The following is a 25,247-nucleotide window of genomic DNA, read 5'->3' on the forward strand; positions in this document are numbered from 1 at the left end:
TATATTGTACAACCATCTCTGAAATCTAACATTAGACATTTTTTAATCACTTCAAATACAAAACTCTGTGCCTACTGGCAGTCACTCTCCATTTCTTCACTCCTCCCAACCCCTAGGCCTAGCAAGCACTGATCTACTTTCTGTCTCTACGGGTTTGCCTATTTTGGACATCTTATATAATACGTGGCCTTTTGGAACTAGCTTCTTTCACATAGCATGATGTTTTCAAGGTTCATTCATGTTATAACATGTATCAGTCCTTCATTCCTGTTTTCTATTGAATAATATTCCATTATATGAATATGTCACATTTGATTCATCTATTCATTAGCTGATGACCATTAAAATTATTTCCACCTTTTGGTTATTATATGCTGCTATGAACATTTATATACAAGTTTTTGTGTGGGTATGTTTATTTTTCTTGGGTAGATGCCTAGGGGTGGAATTTTGGGGCCACATGATAGCTCTATGTTCAATATTCTGAGGAACTCCCAAACAGTTTTCCAAAGTGGCTGCACATTTTGCATTTCCACCAACAATGTTTGAGGGTTCCAGTTTCTCCACATCTTCACCAACACTTGTTGTTATCTGTCTTTTTTTATTACAACTATCCTAGGATGTATGAAGTACTATCTCATTTTTTATTTATAGTTCTCTGATGACTTATGATGTTTTAGTATCTTTCCTGCTTCCATTCTTGCCCTTTAAATGAAATTCTCTTCATAGCGAAGCCAGAGCAACCTTTTTTTTAAAAGTAAATCACACCTACCAGATTGCTTAAAAATTTAATATCTGACAATTCTCGTGTTGTAAAGGACGTGAAGCAAAAGAAGGTAAAATATACTGCTTTTAGGAATATAAATTAGCACAATCAGTAAAGATTAAAAAGATACACATAACCTGTAACATGGAATTACACTCTTGGATATCTATCTTACAGAAGCACAGGTTTATGTGCTCCAGGAAACATATGGAATAATATTCATTATTTTTAATTGCCAATAAATGTAAACATTTATTCTGTCCAAAGACAGAAGGGACAAACCATGGTATAGTCTTACAACAGAATAATATAGAATAAGGAAAATGAATGAATCACAGCTCATACAACAACTTGGATGAATGTTAAAGATAATGCTGACTGTAAGAAGCCAGACACAAAATAATACATACTGAATGACTATACTCATATTACAAAATTTAAAAACAGCCTCAAATGAATAGATTGCATTAAAACTACAAAGAAATTAAGGAAATTACCATGTTAACATTAGGATTGTGATTATGTCAAGAAAGAGAAAAGGGAGTTTTAACCACGAAGGGGCACATAAGTCCTTTCCAGGTTGCTAGTAATCTACTTCTTGACTAGGGTTTTGGTTTCGTGGGTGTTCACTTTATAATAATTTGTAACCAAATATCTATGTTCTATGTGTTTCTCTGTATGTAATATTTCAAATGCAAAGATTAATTTTAAAAATCAGATTATATTTTCTTACCCAAAGCTCTCCAACAGTTTCTCATTCAAAGTCTTTTCCACAGCTTATATGATATGGCCCATGGCTACTTTTCCATTCTTATCTCTTTTTATAACTTTCTCTAGTCACAGTAGCCTCAAATGCACAAAACACATTCCTGCCTCAGGACCTTCCCTCAGTCAAGCCTCTCCTCAAATGTCAGCTCCTCACAATGGCCTTTCCTGACCACTTCATCTAAACTAGCCACTTCCTGACCCTTTTATCTTCTACCTCCTGAGTCTGTTTTTGTTTCTAGCTTTTAACATTACTGACATATTTGTTTGATGGCTGTCTTCTCAATAAGCATATAAATTTGATGAGAGAGGGACTTTGTCTTGATATGCTCTGGATCCCTGATACCTGGAATATGACTTGGCTCATGGTAGATACCTGCAGATACGTGCTAGATGAATAAACACGTAAATAATTGCACATGTTGAAACAATTCTAGTCTCATTACAAAGCAATTCTAGTCCATTAAATAACAAGAAAGCAGGTTTTAGTTTAAAATGAAATTAATGCCAGACTACTTGGCTGTTATGCCAGAAATAACTACTATATCTCCAAGCCAACATCAATTTGGAATCTGTACATGTAACTTCCCTATCCTCACCTTTCTATGTTCCCCCCAGTACTTCCAAATCTCTCTCACTTAAATAACTCCAAAAGAAGAAAACTAATCTCTCTCGTTCTGCATAACATTAGCCACTGATTTATTTCCCTAATCAATGCTTAAGGTTCTGTTCTCTTTACCCTCCATTTCCAACATAAATGTATTTCCTCCGCTGATTCCCCAAGGGGTTCCCCTTTATCGTCTACTTATGCCATCCCACTCCATCTTATTCTTTGTATCCCTCTCTTAGCAAAGTGGTCTTCAATGTTTCTAAGTATTTCTCACATGTATTCTCTCTCAGAGAAAATGTCATATTTTGGTCTCTCTGTAAGCCCAACACAGTACTTCACACACAGCATGCATTTCATTTACTCTATTTGATTCACTGAGTATGGATATGATTCAAATTTTTGAGTTGAATTTTATAGCTTTCAAAATTTACTTCCAGTAAGACTTACCTTGCTTATAACTTCCAGCATTACCAGGAAGAAAGAGAACTGGAATACCCGTCAAAGGGAGAATTTTGTGTTCTTCAGCATATGATCCCTCTCCATAAAGATACAACTCATATGCAGGATAGCGTTTTGCCAGTTTCTTTGGAAGTTCTATTTTCTACATTAAAAAAAATGTAGTTTCATTTCAGTCAGTTTTATTAATACAATTCAGCCTCATCATATGCAATTCTGAATTAAGGAAATTTGAAATAGTGCAATATAAAAATACTACTGATATTAAAACCACACTTCATACACAACACAAGTTCTACTTGTAGTTTATTCATACAGAGAATCAATCTTGAATTGTGTATATTTTGAACCATGCAGTCTTCAGGAAAACATAAAAGAGGGACTACCTGAATTTCCAACCAATACAAATTACTCAAAATGGCCACTGACAAAGGTATAGGTCAACAAGTTACATAATTGGATAAGTATAAGTTATACTTAGAAATGATAAATGCTTTCCATCATCAAATCAATTCTTTTTTTCCATTTTTAACTATTTTGTCTCTCCTTTTACTCAGACCCAACTATACATTTCAGCTGTTATATTTTCAAAAGAAAGTAACTTGTTTTATAATGCAACTTTCTGACTTCTCAACTTAATATGTTTTGGCCTACAATATGCTTAACAAATTAATCTTAACCTTATAGCCATGTCTTGGTCAAGACATGTACACTTTTCTTACCATAAACATTCCACTGAATTAGTATCTATTTCAGTTTTCATGGACCAGGTGCATGATTTGCTGGTAACCTTTAAACTACCCTACACTTCATATTATTGTATACCAATAATACAGCAGCTCACCTAACTACTGAGTCAGTAGTTCACGTACATTTTTTTTCAGCTTAGTATAAATTATCTCTTAATGTCATCCTCAAAGGTAGACATCTATAAGAGTGGTAGTAAAGTATACATACACCCTTTTGCTCCTTTTCTTTTTTTATTTTAAAGGAGAGAAGCCATTAAGAATGAAGCCAATTACATTGGACAGTAATGTCTACTTATTTAGGTATACATAGATCTAGCAGTGCTGTACATGTGGTATGTGCTTGGTAAAAGAATTTAACTATGGAGTGAATTTCAAAACCTGTAAATGTTGCTAATGACTACTGAAAACCCTCGTTGTTCTAAAAAAAAAAAAAAATTCTGATCATTTGTGCACCTTCCTAAACATCCCTTTGTAAACGATCTATGCCAATAACACCACAGAAACAGCTGCAGAGACTGTAAACTTATTAAGATACTAGCAATCTTAGTTATCTCCCCAAATACTCAAAATACAGAAATACTAACCCCACTATTCGTTTTACATTTGGTATATGTACTTCAATGCAAATTAGTCCCAATACTGATTGTCCAAAGAATACAATCAAAAATAAAAATGACATGATAGTTTACTTCTTGAGGTACAAATTAAACAAGAAGAAAACATAAGAGAACAAAGAAATAGTTTCTTATTTCCCCCCAATTTAGTACACCATTATTCTTTTAGTACGGTAGCTAAACAGAGTTTGGACTAGTCAAAAATTAACTCAGAAGAACAGGAAACTATCTAATATATCTAAAAAGAAATACTTAATTTTCTTGAGACAGAAAAGTAAGCAAAAATATACTTGATATATTTCATAAAATACTATTATGAAAGCAATTTTATAGTGAGAAAGAATATTTTTTAAAATATGAACGTATACAGAGTTTTTAAAAAAGTATAGAGATGGACAAAGAAGGCAGAACAAAAAAAAATAAGAGAGGAAGCAAGAATGGTAGGAGTTGTAGGCAAATGGCAAAACTCCATTTCCAGACAGAGTTCAAGTTGAAAGGGAAGAGCAAAGACCCAGAAGAGGTAATTGACCACATTGACAGAAAAAGCACAGGCATACAAAAAGGATGCTGATAAGAAAACAGAAGACGGTCAAGGGATTTAAAAGGAAAATACTTATAGGAGCAGAACTCCAATATAAATTTTTTTATTCTATATAGTTTATTTTAAATGAGCAACCCCTCTACCATATTAAGATCAATTACCTTTATATTTAAATATTATTTCCATAATCCTGCCTCTGCTGTCCACCTTCCTTGACTCTGCCTTAGTGCAGGTTCTTCTCATCTCTACATAAACTCTCTCAAAAGATAAACATTCTAATAAACTCCCGAATACTAGAAAAATGCTGATTCAAGAAACTAAAATATCTATTTTATGATATTATTTAATTGTAAACTTAAACTGAAAAATAAAGTTTGATTTCCATAATTAACCAAAAAGAAAAAAGATTTTGATCAAGATGCATACACATAGTTTTTAAGTTCACATAGTTTTTAAAAATTCTCACAAAGAGCTCTCAGTCAGCCCTATGCTCTCCACCCCCTATAAGAATAGCTCTAGGGGCTCCATTAAAAAAAAAAAAAAAAAAAGAAAGGCCTTAAGGACAACTGAATTTTTCAGACTTGTCTCTGTCCTTGCCTTCTATAATCCATAGTTCATACTGCTAACACACACACACACACACACACACACAACAAAGGCTTAAGAGACGTCCTTTAAAATCTGGTTTAATTATTCTTACCTACTTTTTTTTTTTTTTTTGAGACAGGGTGCCACTCTTGTTGCCCAAGCTGCAGTTCAGTGGCACAATCTCGGTTCACTGTAGCTTCGACTTCCCGGTCTCAAGTGATCCTCCCACCTCAGCCTCCTGAGTAGCTGGGACTACAGGTGGCACATGCCATCACGCTTGGCTAATTTTTTTAGCAGAGACAGGGTTTCACCATGTTATCCAGGCTGGTGGTCTTGAACTCCTGGGCTCAAGTGATCTGCCCGCCTTGGCCTCCCAAAGTGCTAGGATTACAGGTGTGAGCCACCTCATCCTGCCCTTACCTACTTTCTTATAACTTAGATATGACATGCTTTAAAATGTATCTTTAAAATGTATTTTTAACATGTTTTTGAATTCAAGATTCAAAAGGATATACATTGAAAAGGATCTCTCCTACCCATGGTCCTTCAGCCATCCAGTTGACCCTAGAAGGGTTATTAGTTTGTGTGTGCTTCTAGAAATATTTTACATATATACAAGCAAATGTGTTTATCAATTATTTTTTAGTTTTGACATAAATGATAATATATTATAAATACTATCCATGCAATGTGTCCCAGTGCATTACCACCTTCACATATATTATTTATACCTGCAACGTTCTTTCAGTACTTCATACACCCTCCATGTCCCAATTTACTTTGCGTCTTCTCTAAAGCCTTTGAATACCCAAGACAAACTTGGATGCTCTTCTTTGTATGAAAAGCTCTGTACATACTCTCTTATGGTGAAATTATAACACTCAGTACATTGTATTGTAACTAAGCACTACATGCCCATTTCCTCCATTGTATTTATCAAGACATAAAGACACAAGCTCTAATTCAGTTCTAATTCCCTTTCACCTACACCAAGTAGCTAGAAAAACCTGGCAAAGACTAGTCATTCAATAAATGACTTTCTAAATAAGTAACAAAATATATGACTCATTTTATTTATTTATTTATTTTTTGGGGGGGACAGAGTCTCACTGTTGCCCCACCTGGAGTGCAATGGTGCAATCTTGGCTCACTGCAACCTCTGCCTCCCAGGTTCAAGCAATTCTCCAGCCTCAGCCTCCTCAGTAGCTGGGACTACAGGCGCACGCCAACATTTCCTTTCAGAGAGCAACCGTTAGGTTAGATATACGAAGACAGCCAAACAAATCACTGTATGAGAGAAACAACTCAGGTGTTTCTTCTAAAATTCTGCAATGTGCCTAAAACCAATTGCTACCAAATAAAAGTTTTGCCTTGCTGTCATAACAAGGCAAGAAGCTTTAAAGGATAAAGTATATTTTGCCTCATAGGCTTTAGATATGGGTTCGTGAGATGTTCAATTAACTCTGAATGAGTGAATCTGGGAAAACCAGAGGTAGAAAACGAATAGAGATAACCAAACAATTTTAAATCCAAAATTCATTTTTGCAAAGAGTTTCAAATTTATGCTCTGCTTTTTTAAAAAAATGGAGAATAAAATTGAATGTGTTTCAACTACCTTTCTATTTCTGCTGGCTAACTAAAGAAGATGCAAATGAGCAGAAAAAGGAATAAAGACATCAAAAAAGAAGAAAACCCAATGACTAGGACATCTCACATCTGGGTATCAACCTGTGAACAATTAGAGAGCTGACTTATAAAATATAACTAAAAGTAAGCAATATGTAAAATATCTTTAAAACATTTTTATTCATGGAAGCCATTTGGTTCTCAACAGAATGGCCTCATTTATCCAGAAAACTCACTATGTTCAAAATGACTCATTTGTATAGGCTGGTTTTAACTACGTTTGTAAGATAACATGACCTTTTTGTTATGCAAAACAAAAAGACTAAGAATAAAATATAAACATTATCATGAATTAACACAGCTTTTTACATCATGAAAACCTGCTAAAAATCAAAAACTTCTGCCACTGCGATTATTACTGTATTAGCAAATTATTAATAGAAGCGTAAAACCCCAAAAAAGCAACTTAAACCAAAATAACTAAACCTAGACTACTCAACAACAAAAAACCCAAAGAGCTCTTTACCATTAGCTACACTAATTTTCTGTTTTTCCAGTCAATTTATGAGGCAGGAAATGCATCTGTGAGATCCATATGCTTTGTTCCCAACGCTAAGGAGAACAATTTCTACTTCTGTGAATATTAAAATAGCTTCAATAACTGTAGGAAATCTAAAAATAAATGGGAATTAGTAATGGACTGTTCCAAAATGATTTTAACCTAACTCTCCAATGCAGTACAAAACTAAAGTGACCTACATCAATCTACTGGGAGTTTCCTAATTATTAAACCAAAAATAAGGAAGGAATTATAATAGTTCTATTTTCAGTTTTTTAAAATACTAAACTAAAAAGATTTGATTAGAAACGAACAGAGAGGACAGTAACATGTCAAAATCTTCTCCTTCAATAGCATCCCTACCAAATGTTTCCACTCTCTTATCATAAACGCAAAACCAAGGTAAGGATCTAAACACAAATGAAATCTAAATTTACTAGAATTTTTCCCATGGGAAAGAATGCTCCTCAGCAATCTAAACCTTAAGTAGTCTTAAGATCAAAATAATAGCAGCGTAATCAAGTAATAGGCTTCCTCCATAATGACTTGTACAAAGAAGCAATCAGGACTTGCATCCTTCATCCCCCCCCCAAAAAAACTGCTGTGATTTTAAGAGTATACTAAAAATGCATTTTATCAATATGTGTTATAGTGCATATACATTTTATGGTAGGGAATTATTATTACAATAGGTAGTCCATAATTAAGAGATGCACTTAGAAATAAAATAATCATTCGGAAAAAATCTGTTAGGACAGTTGTGTAATTTGTCTGCGCCTCTTTTTACAGCTAGTCATGAATGAAATTCTAGATTTCTACTATGCCGAACTAACGAAGCCATTGATTGAAAACATTCAAAATGGCATGGAAGCGGTGGGGGTGGAGAGAGAAGGGTAGGGTCTCAAACTCCGAACCCAGCGAGAAAACAAAAACAGCACCATGAAATAGATTTTCTATGCAACTGTTAAGAGGCTCGGCTGCTGAGAGACATGCGTAAACACAGGTATGCACACACACACAGGCAAGCCCACACACGCACGGCCCCTTAACCTGCAAAATAAGGGGATCTGCAACATCTTTCCAAGAGGGGATCTAGTTTCCAATGTAATGACTGGCCAGCTTATCCATAGGCAAAACCCTGGAGTCTCTAAAAACAGCCTTGCGAACTACCTAGCCAATATACACTGCAGACGCTGGGTTCCTTTCTAGAAATGCGAAATCTGACGCGCGAATCACTGGGCGCGAGGGGAAGAATTTAGGCGCGTGGGAAGCAAAGGAAGGTCCTGGGGCACGGGTCAAGGCAAGAACGCGAGAGGGATGGAGCTTGGGTTTAGGGAGCAGGGTTGAGGCTGCCTCTCTGGACATAAAGGGGGCTGGGCCCGACCAGTCAGAAGAGCTTGTGCCCAGGATTTGGGGCTGGGGAGGCGGAGGGACAGCGGAGTAACTACGAGGATGACCACGAGGATGCTCTCGGGAAATCATCTAACAAACACCCCACCGTGAAGAAAGGACACAAAGGGTAGGTGACGGGGGCAGGAAGAGGATGCACAGTCTCCCCGGGCGGAGAAAACAGAGGCAAGGACGGGACAGGGGGCCAGCGAGGCGCAGAGAGCCAAGGCAGGACGACCCCACAGAAGGAAAAAGGCACCAGGGGCCAGAGTCTTGGAGCGCCCGGCTGAGGAGAGCGCAGAACCTTACCTGATACTCTGGGTACTCAAACATGTAGCTCATACTGCACTTATTCTCCTCGAAGCCGAAGAAGACATCCCACAGCCCCAGGGTTGCCATGAAGACCATGAAGACATAAAACGCCAGGTTCCAGAGATTGACTGAGTGAAGAAACATGGTGCCGCCGCCTCCGCCAAGGGGCCCCAAGCCCGGACTGAGCGAGCCAGAAACTGTCCGACCGCCAGCCCCGGAGCCGAGCCCCAGCCGCGCGCGCCTGCGCTGATGCCCGGCCTGCCTGCTCGCCAGCCGCGCAGTGCGCCTGCGCGCACCAGGTCCGCGGCGCCTCTGGCCTGGCGACTACCAGAGCCGAGGGAGGAGTAGGTGTTGCCGCGGGAGCGCGGATCTGAGGGGAAAGAGGAAGAGCGAGAAAGCTGGGTGGGCTGGGTTGGAGGATGAGGGGAAAAAAGGAAAGTGGGGAGGGAAAGGCGCGAGGAGTGGCCTTTCCAGGAGGGAAAGAAGGGAGAGAGAGAAGGCATCCAGAGGGGGAAGGGCGGAGCGCGGCAGCCCTGGAGACAAGCGGGATTGGGCAGGAGGCGGGTGTCAGATGAGTGAATCTGGGGGAGGGGGCTAGAGCCCAGAGCCCAGAGGCGATTATGGATCCTGAGCGGACCGAGAGAGGGGAGGAGGACTTAAAAGCCCAAGGGTCATCAGCTGTCACCTCGCAAACGCCTCTCCCTGCGGCAGTTTAAAAATCCTTCCCGTTCAATTTTGAAATGCCTCAGGCCTCCGCAATTTCGCTTTTCCCAACGGTAATAGAGCACTCTCACAGCTCTCTGGAGCAGCTAGCTTGGAGAGGGAACAAATGGCTTTATTTTCCCTCTTCCACCGCCTACTTGGGCCCAGTAGGTAACAGCAATTAAAAGCAGCGGCTCGAGAAAAAAAAAAAAAAAAACCCAAAGGCCGACAAGATTCTGCTCTTGGTATCAGATGAAAGCCTGAATCACAAAAAGCATCGTTAGTCCTTAAAAAATGTTACCAAAATATCCATTAGCACTGACGTCCCCAACAGGTATCTTCGTAATCAGTTAGATGCTGACTCGCCTTGCTCTCCAGAACCTTCACCTCTCCGGGAATGGGTTCCACGTTAACTGGAGGAGGCAATTTCGTCCAGCTTCCATTCAAACTCGCAAGTGATGGAATTCGTTTTGAAGAATTTCGGTTTTGTTTTGTTCAAAGGAGGAGGTTTTTTAAAAGAGTAGCTCGAAATCAATCACGTGTAGCAGCTTCAAAACACTAGAATGTTAGGAAAAAGACGATCACTCTTTAAAGCTGACTCAACCGTAGATGGTATGTGTGTGTGAATAGCTAACCACAGGATTCTTAGAATGGTCTTTGGCACTAACTGAATTTCATTGAACTTGGGCTGATTTTCTGGTATATTTTCCGTGCACAGGAAGTTTGGCTACAATACATAAAATCAAAGAATTTTAAAACCAAAAGGAAGCTTATAGTTTATCTTGTGCAACACCCTGACATTCAGATTACAAAACTATGAAGGAGAGGTGGAGTGATCCTGAAAATCAAGATATTCTTTACCCTACACAGAAACAGTTGCAAATCTAAACAAACACAGCTAGCTACGGAAGATGGAGTATGGATGGAGAAAGACAGAAATGGGAAAATGCAGAAGCAGTCTCCTGTTTTGTAAGGAGATAAGTCTAGAAGGACCAGGATAACAGGGGAGCTGTGGGTGGTACTGATGAGGATGGCAATTGTTAAGTAATACGTTGTTGAAATGTGTCGTGTATGAGGTTTTTGTTTATTTGTTTTGTTTCGAGACCGAGTCTTACTCTCGCCCAGGCTGGAGTACAGTGGCGCGATATCGGCTCACTGCAGCCTCCACTTCCCGGGTTCAAGAGATCCTCGTGCTTCAGCCTCCTGAGTAGCTGGGATTATAGGTGTGCACCACCACGCCTGGCTAATTTTTTTTTTTTTTTTTTTTTGAGACAGTCTTGCTCTGTTGCCCAGGCTGGAGTGCAGTGGTGCGATCTCGGCTAACTGCAACCTCCACCTCCCGGGTTCAAGCAATTCTCGTGCCTCAGCCTCCTCAGTAGCTGGGATTACAGGCACCCACCATCATGCCCGGCTAATTTTTTATTTTTAGTAGAGACGGGGTTTCACCATGTTAGCCCGGCTGGTCTCAAACTCCTGACTTCGTGATCCACCCACCTCATCCTCCCAAAGTACTGGAATTACAGGCGTGAGCCACTGTGCCTGTCTTTTTATGTTTTCAGTAGAGAAGGCATTTCGCTGTGTTGGCCAGGCTGGTCTCAAACTTCTGTCCTCAAGTGATGCACCTGCTTCGGCTTCCCAAAGTGCTGGGATTACAGATGTGAACCACGACACCCAGCCTGAAGTTTATGAGGTGGTGATTTCACTTGGGAATGTCATGTCTGTTATATTCTATTAATAGCTATAGGATGTGTTAAATTTGTAAAATTACACCAACCTGACTGGATTGTCAAGAAGAACCCATTTTGATTGCAAGATGTTAAGAGATAAATGTGATAAAGAGGAATATATACTATAGGGTTTTGACATTGTTGACCATAAAAGAGAATGCATTTGGGGTTTGGGATGGAATTACCAGTGAGTGCAGAGGATTACAAGTCATTTGGGGAAGGCTTGAAGTTATAGATAAAAAGGGGGGAATACATTGAGTCTGGGTGCTAGAGAACATCATGGGCAGAACGTCTCCTCTTTATTTCTCCCAGCATGTTATGAGCAGTATTATGACAAACCCAGGGTGAATCCATACTCTCTCATCTCTATCTCAGTGCTTCTTAGAGTTAATGTGCATGTGAATCACTTGGAGATTTTGTTAAAAAGCAGATAGTGGGTCGGGCACAGTAGCTCACACTTGTAATCCCAGCACTTGGGGAGGCTGAGGTGGGCAGATCACAAGGTCAGTAGTTTGAGACCATCCTGGCCAGCATGGTGAAACCCCATCTCTACTAAAAATACAAAGAATTAGCCAGGCATGGTGGTGCACACCTATAGTCTCAGCTACTTGTGAGGTTGAGGCAGGAGAATCACTTGAACCCAAGAGGCGGAGGTTGCAGTGAGCTGAGATCCCACCACTGCACTCCAGCCTGGGCGATAGAGCGAGACTCTATCAAAAAAAAAAAAAAAAAAAAAGCAGCAGCAGCAGATTCTGATTTAATAGTTCTGGGGTGAGACCCAAAATCCTGCATTTCTGACAAACTCCCAGGTGATGCCAATGATACTGGTCAGTGGACTACACTTTGAATAGCATGGACCTGTACTGCCTGAGGACTCTGTTATATGGAGAAATCCCTGAACTCCAAGGTGACAGAGCTTCCTCTTTTGGTGGCCTTCATGAGTTGTGGCAACTAGCTGCATTGACTGTTTACTCAGAAAGGAGTGGGAGAGAGAGTCAATGGATTCTTCACATTTGTAATCTTTCTATCCTATTTTTTTACTGTCTTTTTTCCTATTCATCAATATCCACTTCTAACTTTACTTTTATATCTAACCTAACGCTGCTGAGCATCACTTCAACCACCCTCTGCCAGAGCTGTCAACTATCTTGACTGCTTGTCTTTCTATCCCACTCTACTTCCAAACTTCCAACCAACCTTGGGACAATATAATCTGGCTCTGAGCTCTGACACTACTGTATCTGACTACTGCTAGAGAAAATGACACAGTCATTTGAATTACTCTTCAAAAATACTTGGCCAGGCACAGGGCTCACGCCTGTAATCCTAGCACTTTGGGAGGCCGAGGAGGGTGGATTGCCTGAGCTCAGGAGTTCGAGACCAGCCTGGCCAATATGGTGAAACCCCGTCTCTACTCAAAATACAAAACTTAGCCAGGCGTGGTGGCGCATGCCTGTAATCCCAACTACTGGGGAGGCTGAGGCAGGAGAATTGCTTGAACCTGGGAGCAGAGGTTGCGGTGAGCCGAGATCTCACCACTTCACTCCAGCCTGAGCAACAAACAGAATGAGACTCTGTCTCAAAAAATAATTGTATTTGTTTCTGGTCACCACCTTCCTCTCCTATATTTCAGATCACCACTTTTTAAGTTCCCTGCCACTTTTTAAGCTCCCTACATTTCTTCTTCCTTCTCTTTTAGTAGATTTTTAGTACATAACCTCATCTTCATATTACAGAGATAATTTTGATTTTCAGATGCATATTGCTTGAGCTCCTCATTCCTAGGTTCATTATCTTCACCAGTCCTAATTCAGTTAACACATCTAAAGTGTTTGGCACAATGACTGGCATATAGTAAGCATTACCATGGTACTTTGGCTATCCTTAGAGGACATAAAAAGCAAATCTCTCTAGCTGTGCTTTATGTTCCCATCTCCTGCTCCTTTCTTTTCAGAAAGTTAGTTCTATCACGTTAAGGTCTCTATCAATCGCTCCCTTTCTGTCCTCACTCCCCAAAGCATATAAATATGCGTGTTTTTTTTCTTTCAAAAATCTTCCCTGTAGCTCTCACCTATAGCTCTTCTTCTCATCTCAGTCAGGATCCTAAAGATGTAATCAATACTTACGTCCAATTCCTCATCTCCCATTCATGTCTCAGCTACACTGTAATTTTTGCCCCCCTCCCACCACCATGAAACTTTTCTTACAAAAGTAACCATTGACCTAATTACCAAATCCAGTTGACACTTTTCAGTCTTACTTGACCCTTCTACTACATTTGCCACTTCATTCTTAAAACACTGCCCTCCATTGTTTTCTATAACATCATTTTTCACTGGTTTTCTACTGTTGATGTAGCCTCTCAGTCTCCATCTCATGTGACTTACATTTTTTACTTATCCCTTACATTTTATTAATCCCATGATTTTATTCCCAGTCATCATTCTACTTTCCAACATAAAATCCTTCAGTGGCCCCTCAGAGCCTGAACTCTAGTCAGGATTCTTTTGTTGCAGGAACACAAACTAACTCCAGTTAAAACGGGTGATTTTTTTTAGGGTAAAAAGGAACTTGGGAATCCACAATAAGCTGACAAGTCAGTACACACGCTGACTTCAGGGTTACACAGTTCCCTCGTGGCCACTCCCAACCCCAAATCTAACCAACCTTTTAGTTTGTCACTACTGATTAGAACTCCTCTTGTCAATTTAGATCCAAATCCTGCTTTGAAGGTCGGAAGGTGAGATATCTCTCATTGGTCTAGGTGATTCTTTTGAACTAGGACTTACAGAGCAAAGACTATTAAATAAAGATTTTTAGTAAATAGAACTAGAAAGGTAAATGGGAGCCAAAACTGTAGTAAACAGAGTAGAAAAAGGAATATGAGTTTTATACAATACGCAAGTGGAAGCTACTGAAATGGGAAGTATTCAGAGCTGATTATTCAGGAAAATTCAGCTTCCATCGATGTCCAGCTGGACTGCAAGGCATAGAGTCTCTAATTCAGACCAACAAGAACTGCGTATTTAGTCCAGGTAGAAGGATAAAAGAGAAGGAGTTTTTGTTATTCTTCATTATAAAGAACTATAAAGAATATTTGTTTAACTAATGAAGAACAGGTCAGTCAGCTAAAATGGAAAGGCTCCCAAGATTATATATCATTAAGGGAAAGAACAAGGTGCAGAACAGTATATATGTATGTTGTCTTTTGTGTGAGAAAGAGAAAGAGAAATACTGGAAGGAAAATGAAAGTAAGTATTACCTAGAGGCAGAGGAAATGAGGTGAAGGGGACAGGAGTTAAAACAAAACTTCTCTATGGATTTTTTTGTATGTGTGTGTGCTATGGTTTGAATGTGTCATAAAGTGCATGTGTTAGGAGGATGGGGCTTAATAAGATGTGATTTGGGTCATGAAGGCAGATCCTTCATGGATGGATTAATGTTACTATCAATGGAGCAGGTTAGTTATTGTGTGAGTGGGTTATTATAAAGCAAGTTTGGCCCCTGGTACCTCTCTCTGTCTTGTGTACTCACTTCTGCCTTCCATCTTCCACCCATAGGATGACCCTCTCCAGATGCCAGCTCTTGGACTTCCTAGCCTCCAAACTCAAATAAACCTATTCTTTATAAATTAATTACTACCCAGCCTGTAATACAGCAGCAGAACATGGACCGTCACCTCCCTATGTATCTTTTGACTTTGAACCATAGAAGTGCAGTAGTCAGTAGAAAATAAAATAATTTAAAAGCAATTCTATAATTGAAAATGGAAACAATAAATTTAAGTATAACAAATACTTGTGATAAAACTATTGTTAGAAATTAAGATTTTCCAGTGCCAGAGAATAAAGATACATTAAAAATCAAAGAAAAGTTTTCAAAGTTGATACAGCCCAAGTGTCTTATAGGTAGTAGGCTGAGGAATACATACTACCTATTCAAAAGGACAATAAGAAGAAAGGAATTTTGTATGATGGGGATAATCAGAGGTAATCCCTTGGGGATAATCATCCTCATCATACAAAAAATGTAGGACTGTAAGGGAAACATTTAGGAAACAAAATAGTGTATATAGTTATTCTCAACTATACAAAATGCATAGAAAAATGTCTTCAGGGAATATGAAAAAATGTTAACACTATTTACCTCTTGGTAATGAGATTATGAATGATCATTTCAGCCTTCTTTTAATTTTTTCTCTACTTTCCAAAATTGTTTCAATACAGTTTTAATCAAAACTACTTAATCACTATTACTAATGCAATCATTATACCAAATAAATTGAAATTTGGTTCAGATATGTTTACAGTTGTGTTTGGGTTTTTTGTTTTTGTTTTTGTTTTTTGTGGTGGTGGTGGTGGTTTTTTTTATTTTTATTTTTTGAGTCAGGTTCTCACTGTCACCTAGGCTGGAGTGTAACAACATGGCCATGGCTCACTGCAGCCTTGACTTCCTGGGCTCAGGTGATTCTCTCATCTCAGCCTCCTGAGTAGCTGGGACTACAGGCATACACCACCATGCCTGGCTGATTTTATTTTATTTTATTTTATTTTGTAGAGACAGGATTTCGCCATGTTGCCCAGGCTGGTCTCGAACTCCTGAGCTCAAGTGTTCTGGTTGCCTCAGCCTCCCAAAGTGCTGGGATTATAGACTTGAGCCACTGCACCCCTCCTACAGCCATATAACATGTTATATCATATTAAAAGTTTTAAAATATATGTCATTATATGATACATTGAAATATCTTAAAATGTATAGATACTTCATAATGTTTAACTTATTATGATTTTGTATTTAGCATTTGAGAAGAGAATTTCCTGATTTAGTGGGAGAATAGCCAGTTACATATCACTTTTGGCACCTTTCTTACACTTGGATAGTGACAAGAGAGAAAGCCTACAAACTGGTTATAGCATTTGCATTGTAATATCCATTGCTTCTTATATTTTATTCCTCCATGCATAGTTCATTTTCACTTTTGCTTAATTAGATCCTTTGGTAGTTCTTTCAAAAAGGATTTATGGATAAACTCTCCTAAAATATGTACGTGTGAAAATGTTATTATTTCATCCTTCTGTGATAATTTAGTTTCGCATAAAATTCTGGATAGATGGTTCATTTCCCTCAGTACTTTGAAGATAGTTTTCTATTATTTTCTGACATCTGTTGTTGCTGATAAAAAGTCTATTTACAGTCAGATTGCTATTTTTTCTTTTTTTTTTTTGTGGGAAAACTGCCTTTCATCTCTGGTCATTCGAAAGATTTTTATTGATATTCTGTAGTTTTCAGTATGATGTATGAAAAAGAGGAAATACTTAACTGTTTGGGAGAAAGGGACCCTGGAGAAGAGTTAATTATGTACACAATGTTGTAATCGGGACTCAGTGAGTACTTGTTGGAATATTGAGTGAATGAGTTTATGGATAGATAGATGGCTGCAGCTGAAAGAAGTGAGAGGGTGATCTTCCACAGTTCAAGGTACCGAGAGGCTTTTTGATCATTCTTCAGGTAATGTTTGCCTCTGACACTTTCTGAAAAGCAGGCAGCTTCATAGTTCACTCAAAACTTACATACGGTGTTAAGGCCATGTTTTGCAGTTCTTTTATTTAGATACATGTTCATATGTTTTTATTTCTTATAGTGTGTATCTCATTTTTAAAAATAGATGAGTTCCTAAGAATTATATGAAATTACAATATTTTTACATTGAAACCTCAATGAAGATATAATGAGTATTGGATGAGGAAATATGAGTTCTAGAACTTTCAATTCTGCCAAGCAGGTATGATTTGGGGCAAGTTCCTCTATCTCTCTAGGCCTCATTTTTTTCATGTGTAAAATGAAGGTATTTGACAAATGATTTCTGAAAGTTTATGACATATTTTAAATGAATCAAAGCTATTTAAACTTTAGTTAACGTAACCTTTCATAAAGGAAAATACCATATTAAAATCATTTGACAATCTTCCCTCAACTGAAATATTTAGGAAATTCATTAGAATATTAGTTTCTTAGAAAACCTTTTACATTTACTCATTTTATTTACTGGAGGCAAAGATTATTTTCTTAGCACAGAGTAACCACCTTCATATTACCTAGATTTTATACACAGGAAGAAGGAATCATGCAGTCTGGTATGGAAATCTAGTTGTCTTCTAAAACTCATTTCACTAAACTATGCTGATCTCAATGCCCTACCCTCACACTATAGGTTTTTAAAATAAGCTTTATTTTATTCTTTTCCTTAAAAAAAAAAAATCCCAAATATGTAGTAGATTGACTCTTAGAAGCTTACATTTATTCCACTCAATTGCTTTAAAGCTTTTTCTCAAACTTGTTAGTTATACCTCCTAGTGCCTCATATATAATAGGCATTCAATAAATATTTGTTTTTAACTTATTCGAAAATAAGCCAGATTCTACAAAGTAGAATACAGAGTACAATAATAAAACCTCACCTTTTCTTTGATGCTTCAAAGCTTAAAAAGAAAATAAGAAAATATAATGCTAGCAACTCTGTGGCTGCCAGCCCTGTTTCCAAGGAAACAGAGAGTAGATCATCAAAAACAAAATAAGAATTTTCAAACTGATTACCCTTTTTTCACTAGTTCAGTCTCCATTGCTATATAATGAAAGGCAATATAACATCAGCCTTGCAATTCAGGTTTTTAATTCTGTTTATGCCATCTCCCACTATTAAAACCAGCCAAAAAATTAATCTCTTGGGTTGAATGCATGTTTGCTTGTAGGGAACCAAACTCCTTCACAAGGATGAAGACTACCTTGTGAATATAAAGCACTATGTATATGTACTGAATAATCTAATACGTATCTATCTCTAAACTGTCAAATGTTTACATTATGGAATCTCAGATTTTATATTTCTTGAGAATAACATAAAAAACTAGTGGGAATTTGTAAGTAAAGGAAAAATACTTCCAAAATGAGGCCGAGCGCAGTGGCTAACACTTGTAGTCCCAGCACTTTGGGAGGCTGAGGCAGGCGGATCACCTGAGGTCAGGAGTTTGAGACCAGCCTGGCCAACATAGTAAAACCCTGTCTCTACTAAAAATACAAAAATTTTTACCTGGGCACGGTGGCAGGTACCTGTAATCCCAGCTACATGGGAGGCTGAGGTAGGAGAATCACTTGAACCTAGGAGGCAGAGGTTGGAGTGAGATGAGATTGTGCCATTACACCCTAGCCTGGATGACAAGAGCAAGACTCCGCCAAAAAAAAAAAAAAAAACACTTCTAAAATGAAATATTTGTTTAAAGACATAAAAAAAGGAGAGGGGATTTGATGCAAAAAGGATAGGAAGGAGTCAAGGAGAAATAATTGGATTTTCATTCAAAAGAACAAAATACCACTATAACATTGTTCTCTGTTCCACATATTTATAACTACTGTGGATAAAATCATGATCCTGAAAAACAACAGCCATAGATAACAAAATCTTGACTTAGCGTTATTATATTACCTAGTAGTGTTACGTTTCATAAGGGCAATATTTCTCTATTGGAAAATTTTAGTTAAAGCCAGAGGATTTTCTTTGGGGTGAAATGCTCAATCAAAATTTGTTGTAATGGAAATACAATTTAATAGGCTTTAGATGACATAATTTCATATAATGAATACAGAAATTCAGATAATAGCTTTAAAGGGAAAGAATTATTAATTCTTTGGAATTAATTATTTGGAATTCTTTCTTATGTCTGTTTTATGTTTTTATACCTATTTTCCCCCAAAGAATTCAAACTTTTCAAAGGCATAAGCTGTGCAAGGGTCTTGGTCACTTTTTATACCTAAACTCGATGTAACACCTTGTAATTGGAGGTACTCCATAATTATTTTTGAATGCTTTTTAAATTTAAGTGACAGTTTATACTTTAATTAAAGGTTTTAGCTACATTTGGGCCTCTTGCTATGAAATACAAAATCTGTGATATTCAAATACATTTTAATTGTAAATACTAATAGCCAACATAGATGATTTAAACAACTCTTAATACATAAAGTTTTTGAAAAAGGCTAGCAGAATACAATATTAATTTGGAAAATTAGCTTAGCTAATGTAAAGGACCTAATGTTATAAGAGAATACCAGTAATGTGGTTATGTTAAAAGAGGATATCAACAACATATGGAAAAAGCATGTACTTGACTTGAGAAGGGTAAGGAAAAGATGGTGGGTTTGGGCTAAAGCACATATTCATATATTTAAGCAAAGCGTGGAACTTGATGAGATGTATGGAAATATTAGCGAAGGATCTGGAAATGTTTGTATCTATAGATAAGGAGGTTGGACTAAATCAAGTCAGCAAACTTTCTGTAAAGAGCAAGATAATAAATATTTTTGGCTGTGGGAGCCATAAGGTTTCTGTTGCAGCTAATCACCTCTGCCATTGTGGCACGAAAGGAGCTATAGACAATAGGTAAATGAATGATTATAACTGCATTCTAATAAAATTTTGTTTACAAAAACATGCTGTAGGCCAGATTTGGCCTCTTGGCCATGCTTGGCTGACCCTTGAAGTAAATGATATGTAATTCTGTATTCTACGTTCAATAGTCTACATCTGTGAATGTTAGCATTACTCAAGATGGATTTTCTGATTTTCCAAACTCATTAGACATTGGTCAAGAAATGTGACTAATGGTGAAATTAGGAGACAAATTTAAGCATTAAATATAATTCAAATTTTCGTTAAATGTGTGTCAATTTAACCAGAGTTCTGTCTATTTAGTATCACTGTGCATGTATGAAATACTGTGACATTGCTTGATATAGTATTATGACTAATTTTATTAATAGATCCATTCTGAGTAACTACCTAATACATTTTTATGAAGCATATTCAAACACATATGGATATAGAAAATCTCTCTATGGAACTTTAAGGCAATATAAATGCTATTAATTTTTAAGAATCTTAGATTTCCTCTTACAGGGATGGGAACCAAAGTAATAGTCACTGAAATGTTAGGATGTTTATAGAACAGTATCACAAAACTAAACTTGCACAAAATTCTACTTTCACCATTCTTACCATATGAGTATATCATCTACAAAATTATTAACATATTTCTTCCCTGGTCCTAATGCTAGGCCACTGAGGAACAAGATACTACTTTTTAGAACCTTTCTGTGAAAAACATGGTTAGTCAAGGGTTTCTATTATACTTGAGGGATGAGACGAATGCCTGTTTAAGACACAATCTCAGTAAAAATGGGATAATGATAGAAGCAAATTGACACTCGTAAGAAGGATTGTTGTGGGTATCTTGTTTTCATTGATTAGTTAGCTTTTTAATGCCAAATTACTTTTGACTTAGTAAGAAGCAGAGGGAGTTTTCAAGGAATTCAAACTCCAAAATAAACTCCTTCTAACTGATAGCATAATGTAAGGAGGCCTGGTTCAGTTTTTACCTCTTACTCACTATTTTTATTATTTGGGAAGTTATTTAATTTTTCTGAGCCTCAGTTTTTTCATCTGCAAGATGGGAAGAATAATTCTATCTCAGGGGTTGTCGAAGAGATTACAGATATCTCTGTGAAGTGCCTGATATGTAACAGGCACTCAAAAAGCTATTATTACTATGAGCTTTATAGCACTTACCTATTTATAGAAAAGCTAGTACTTGCCCCAGTAAAGACTTTCCTGCTACCAAAACAGAAAGAAAAAGGAAAACGAACAGTTCATTGAACACATGGATTGCTATCTTTCTATTAAAGAGGCTAGCTTGATGCGTTGCCCAAAACTGACATTCAGAAGTATTGACTTAATGAAAGAAGGTAGAACGTCTTTAAGGAGAGATGAGTACATGTTATATACAGACCGCTGAAAGATAGTGAAAGTTTCTCTTAGGGGTTAGGGAATCCCTCCAAGGAAAACACATTCCAATGAAAGGACAGCGTTTCTGTGGACAGTTGATTGTGAACCTGTTATACCTATGCCCTAAGGCAGCTGTCCAACACATTTCAGAGGCGGCTGTTCCTGAACTGTATGACTATTTTCTCTCTGCTACTGCAAGGCCTGCTGCAAAACCTACTGCTGCTGTTGTGCACTTCAGAGCTTCTTTTCTGGGCAGTTGGCTGCTGCTAAAGCTTTGCTTCAAAGCCCCTGAGAAATGAAACACATGGGAAGATTCCAGGCTCACATTGCCAGGTGCTACAGAGACTACATTCTGATGTGGGTACACAGAAGGGTTCCTAGCTCTGCTGTTCTCAAACCCTCAAATCAATGAGTCATATTATATAGGCTCCAAGAACTACCCTCTGGCAGGTTTTGCATGACTAATAACCATTTAGATCTTTAAGGAGACACAGTCAGAGGAAGTCTATCTGGGAAGAATTAGCCTGATTTTCAATGTGTTTTTTCCCCTGTGTCTTGTGGGTGGGTTACACAGACATGGGCTTTAGGCAGACAGGTATGTGCAGACACCCATGTCTGCTCAGTCCAGCCCAGCATTTCCTACCCTGGTGCTTCTGACTTACCCTGATGGTTACCTAGATGGAGGGTCCTTCCTTAGCACCTTCTTTCTCATACTGATGCTGAGATGGGTTCCTTCAAGCAATTAATGAAAATAATACAAAAATATGGACCAGAAAAGGGTCAGATTCTGAAGATCTCACAGGATGCCAAAGTTTAGTTAACAACAGCAGAGTGAAGAACAGAAAATGGTCAGGAACCAAGTCAACAATCAGAGACACCAGTTCTGAACAGAAGAGAAGGATAGATCCAAAGTCTGAGAAACAAAATGAAGATGATTGCTGGTAGGTTATGCCAGAGAGACAAGAACAAAAGAACTGAAAATGTGCTTGTAATTAAATTGGCTATAGGGCATTCCACAGAGGTCAGGTGCCAGCATCTCTTAAGGCTCCAGGTATGATCCTGTGGCCCTGCCTGTTACACATTCTCATCCATATCTACCTCATCATCCTAAAAATAGGGAGTACTCATGAGTTAATAGTGCCAATATGTTGTATAAAAGTGGGTGACAGCCCTCAAACATGTTTGTACATCCATGTTCATAGCAGCATTATTCACAATAGCCAAAGGTAGAAATAACCCAAGTGTCCATGGATAGATGGATGGATAAACAAAATGTGGTTTTTTCAGGGGTTAGGGAATCCCTCCAAGGGAAGTATGTACACACACATACATACCCCCCCCTACACACACACACACAGTGGAATATTATTCAGTCTTACAAAAGAAAGAAATTCGGACACATGCTGCAGCATGGATGAACCTTAAGGACATTATACTAAGTGAAATAAGCCATCATGAAAAGACAAACACTGCATAATTCCACTAATATGAGGTACCTAGAGTAGTCGTATTCATAGAGACAGTAAGTAGAATAGTGGTTGCCAAGGGTCGGAGTGGTGGGGGGAGAGTTATTGTTTAATGGGTACGAGTTTCAGCTTTACAAAATGAAAATAGTTGTGCAGATGGATGGTGGTGACAGTTGTACAACAATGAATATGTCACTGAACTGTACACCAAAAAATGGTTAAAATGGTAAATTTTATGTTGTGTATTTTACTACAATATTTTAAGTGGATGATGGCCTTGGAAGATTATCACTTTTCATAGCAGTGGGTAACTGGTGTTAATTATACATGAATCCCATCCTCAAAGCATTTTCAGTTTAGCAAGAAATCCAGTGATTCTTGCTCTCCAGAAACAGAAAGTATGAAAGATATTTTCATGAACTTTTAGGAATTGCTTTCAAGTGGAAGTGCCTTCTTTTTGACACTACCAAGAAGCCAATGCTTTTTTGCCAAACTGATCGTTTTCTGAGGAGTAATTAGTAGCTCATCTTACTATGAGAGAGAGCAGGATGGGAAAAGGGAGTAGATTGAGACAGTGTGTCATACAGAGCACAGTGTGTTCAGGAAAAATCCAGAAATAGAAAGAGAAAAAAAAAGGAGGAAATGGAGAGAGGAAGGAATGAAAAGCAGAGAGCAATATAAAATCAGAGGCAAAAGAAGAAAATGTAGCAATAGCTCTTTGCTGATCTCTGTGAGCCCTCAGCGGCAAGTAGGACTGTGAAACTTTATGGTACAGTCATCTGTCAGCCGAAGAGCTCAATGGAGAAGGCATTATGGAACAAAACAGGACTAAAGAGAAAAACTGAGGCGTGATCCTCAGCCACTTCTGACCTGTGAGCTATTATACCCCTCTGTAGAAGAAAGAAGGCCTAAACAACAACCACATCCTCTCTCTAGAATCGCACTCCTTAAATTTTTGCATGCATCAGAATCACCTGGAGGACTTACTAAAATAGAGATTAGTATGCTCATACCTAGAGAGTCTTCTTTAGTAGGCCTTGGGTGGATGGGAACTGAACATTTGCATTTCTAGGAAGTTTCCAGTTGATCCTGATGCTAGTGGTTTTGGGACCACACTATGAGAACCACAGGTCTAGACTTACAGAGATATAGGATTTAGTGATTGGATGTTTAAGTTTTCTGTTTTTGTTTTTGTTTTTTCCCAAATGCTTAAAAAGGAGGCCAAGGGGGGAAGGGGGAGGGGGGAGGGATAGCATTAGGAGATATACCTAATGTAAATGCCAAGTTAATGGGTGCAGCACACCAACATGGCACATGTACACATATGTAACAAACCCACACGTTGTGCACATGTACCCTAGAACATAAAGTATAATAATAAAAAAAAAAAGGAGGCCGAAATCTAAGAACTGAAGGAATAGACTATATTGAAAATATTTAAATATTTAAATCCAGGTGGACTTTGTCTACCAGTTGTCTCTTAATGCAGTGATTAAAGGTATGAACTCTAGAGTGAGACAGAAGGGGGCAACATCACTTTGTAGCAGTATGACTTGGGCAAGTTACTTAACCTTTCCATACCCTATTTTCTTCATCTATAAAAATAGAATAATGTAATACCAACCCAATGGGGTAGTGGGGAAGAATAAATGATTGATGCATATACAAGGAGTAGCACCATGGCACATGGTACATGTAGCAAGCATTTCTTTTTCATAACCCAGCCTCCATCTCTACTACTTTTGTACCAGCCCTAATTAATTGTACTATTGTGTACAGCCTTTTGAAATTTGAATCTTAGGAACAAAGCCAAGATAATAACCTGCCATTCTGATCCTCCCAATTTACCATGGAAACCACTTCATCCTGTGACAGGTGATTTATAAGCAAAAGTAAAGGGATATATATATATATTGCCTTTATGGAGCTGTTTAATCCTTGAATATTCCCTCCAGTGGTTACTAGAGAGGTAGAAAGATAGCTCCAGAGGTTTCCTGAGTGAATTAATTAGCTTACAATTGTAATATTATTCAATATCTTGTTTTCATAGCATTGCATAAGAAGTGTTACAAAGGAAGCAAAGAGTTTCCTTTAATTTATGATTAAAAAGCTGAGGCTAGCTGATAAGATGGAATGCAATTTTTTATTATTTGAAAACTCAATGAAGATAATTTGGGAGAAGAAGAATATTCATTTCAATAAAACTGAAATACATGACTAGTTTCAGTTCTCTTCTGTCAGAGGATGTACCTATACTCATTGAGAAATGATTGAGTTCATCATTTCCCCTAAATAGATCCAAAGGGAATGCTCTGGATCATGTCCTCAAGGCTAATCTGTATGCTGTAACCTCTTAGGAGAATGCAAACCTTGGCCCTCTGTACACCCTGCACTCATCCCTTAACCTCTAAGAAGACAAGCTCTCACATAGTTCCATTACAGAAGTGCACTCCCCAGGGACCCAAAGGCACAAATGGGCTCTGCACCCTTAAGGTTGGAGTTTTTGTTTTTTAAATGATTCCATTTTTGGTTGTGCCTTTTG

At 38.0% G+C, this 25,247-nt stretch overlaps 1 protein-coding gene across 2 annotated transcripts in view; it reads right to left on the minus strand.

The window, feature by feature from the left end:
* PGAP1 (post-GPI attachment to proteins inositol deacylase 1) overlaps window positions 1-9,298 on the minus strand; it is an 83,238-nt gene extending 73,940 nt beyond the window's left edge. Inside the window, exons 1-2 of one of the 2 annotated variants that reach the window (XM_031936500.1) lie at window positions 8,973-9,298; window positions 2,589-2,742 (exon numbers count right to left, since the gene is read on the minus strand). In XM_031936500.1, coding sequence (XP_031792360.1) covers window positions 2,589-2,742; window positions 8,973-9,119 — 301 coding nt within the window. In that variant the 5' untranslated portion in view covers window positions 9,120-9,298. The remainder of the gene's footprint in view (window positions 1-2,588; window positions 2,743-8,972) is intronic. The other variant, XM_023217979.2, reaches the window with a different exon arrangement.
* Window positions 9,299-25,247: the final 15,949 nt, after the last annotated feature.

The sequence above is a fragment of the Piliocolobus tephrosceles genome, chromosome 11, assembly GCF_002776525.5.
Source record: "Piliocolobus tephrosceles isolate RC106 chromosome 11, ASM277652v3, whole genome shotgun sequence".
Taxonomy (NCBI): domain Eukaryota; kingdom Metazoa; phylum Chordata; class Mammalia; order Primates; family Cercopithecidae; genus Piliocolobus; species Piliocolobus tephrosceles.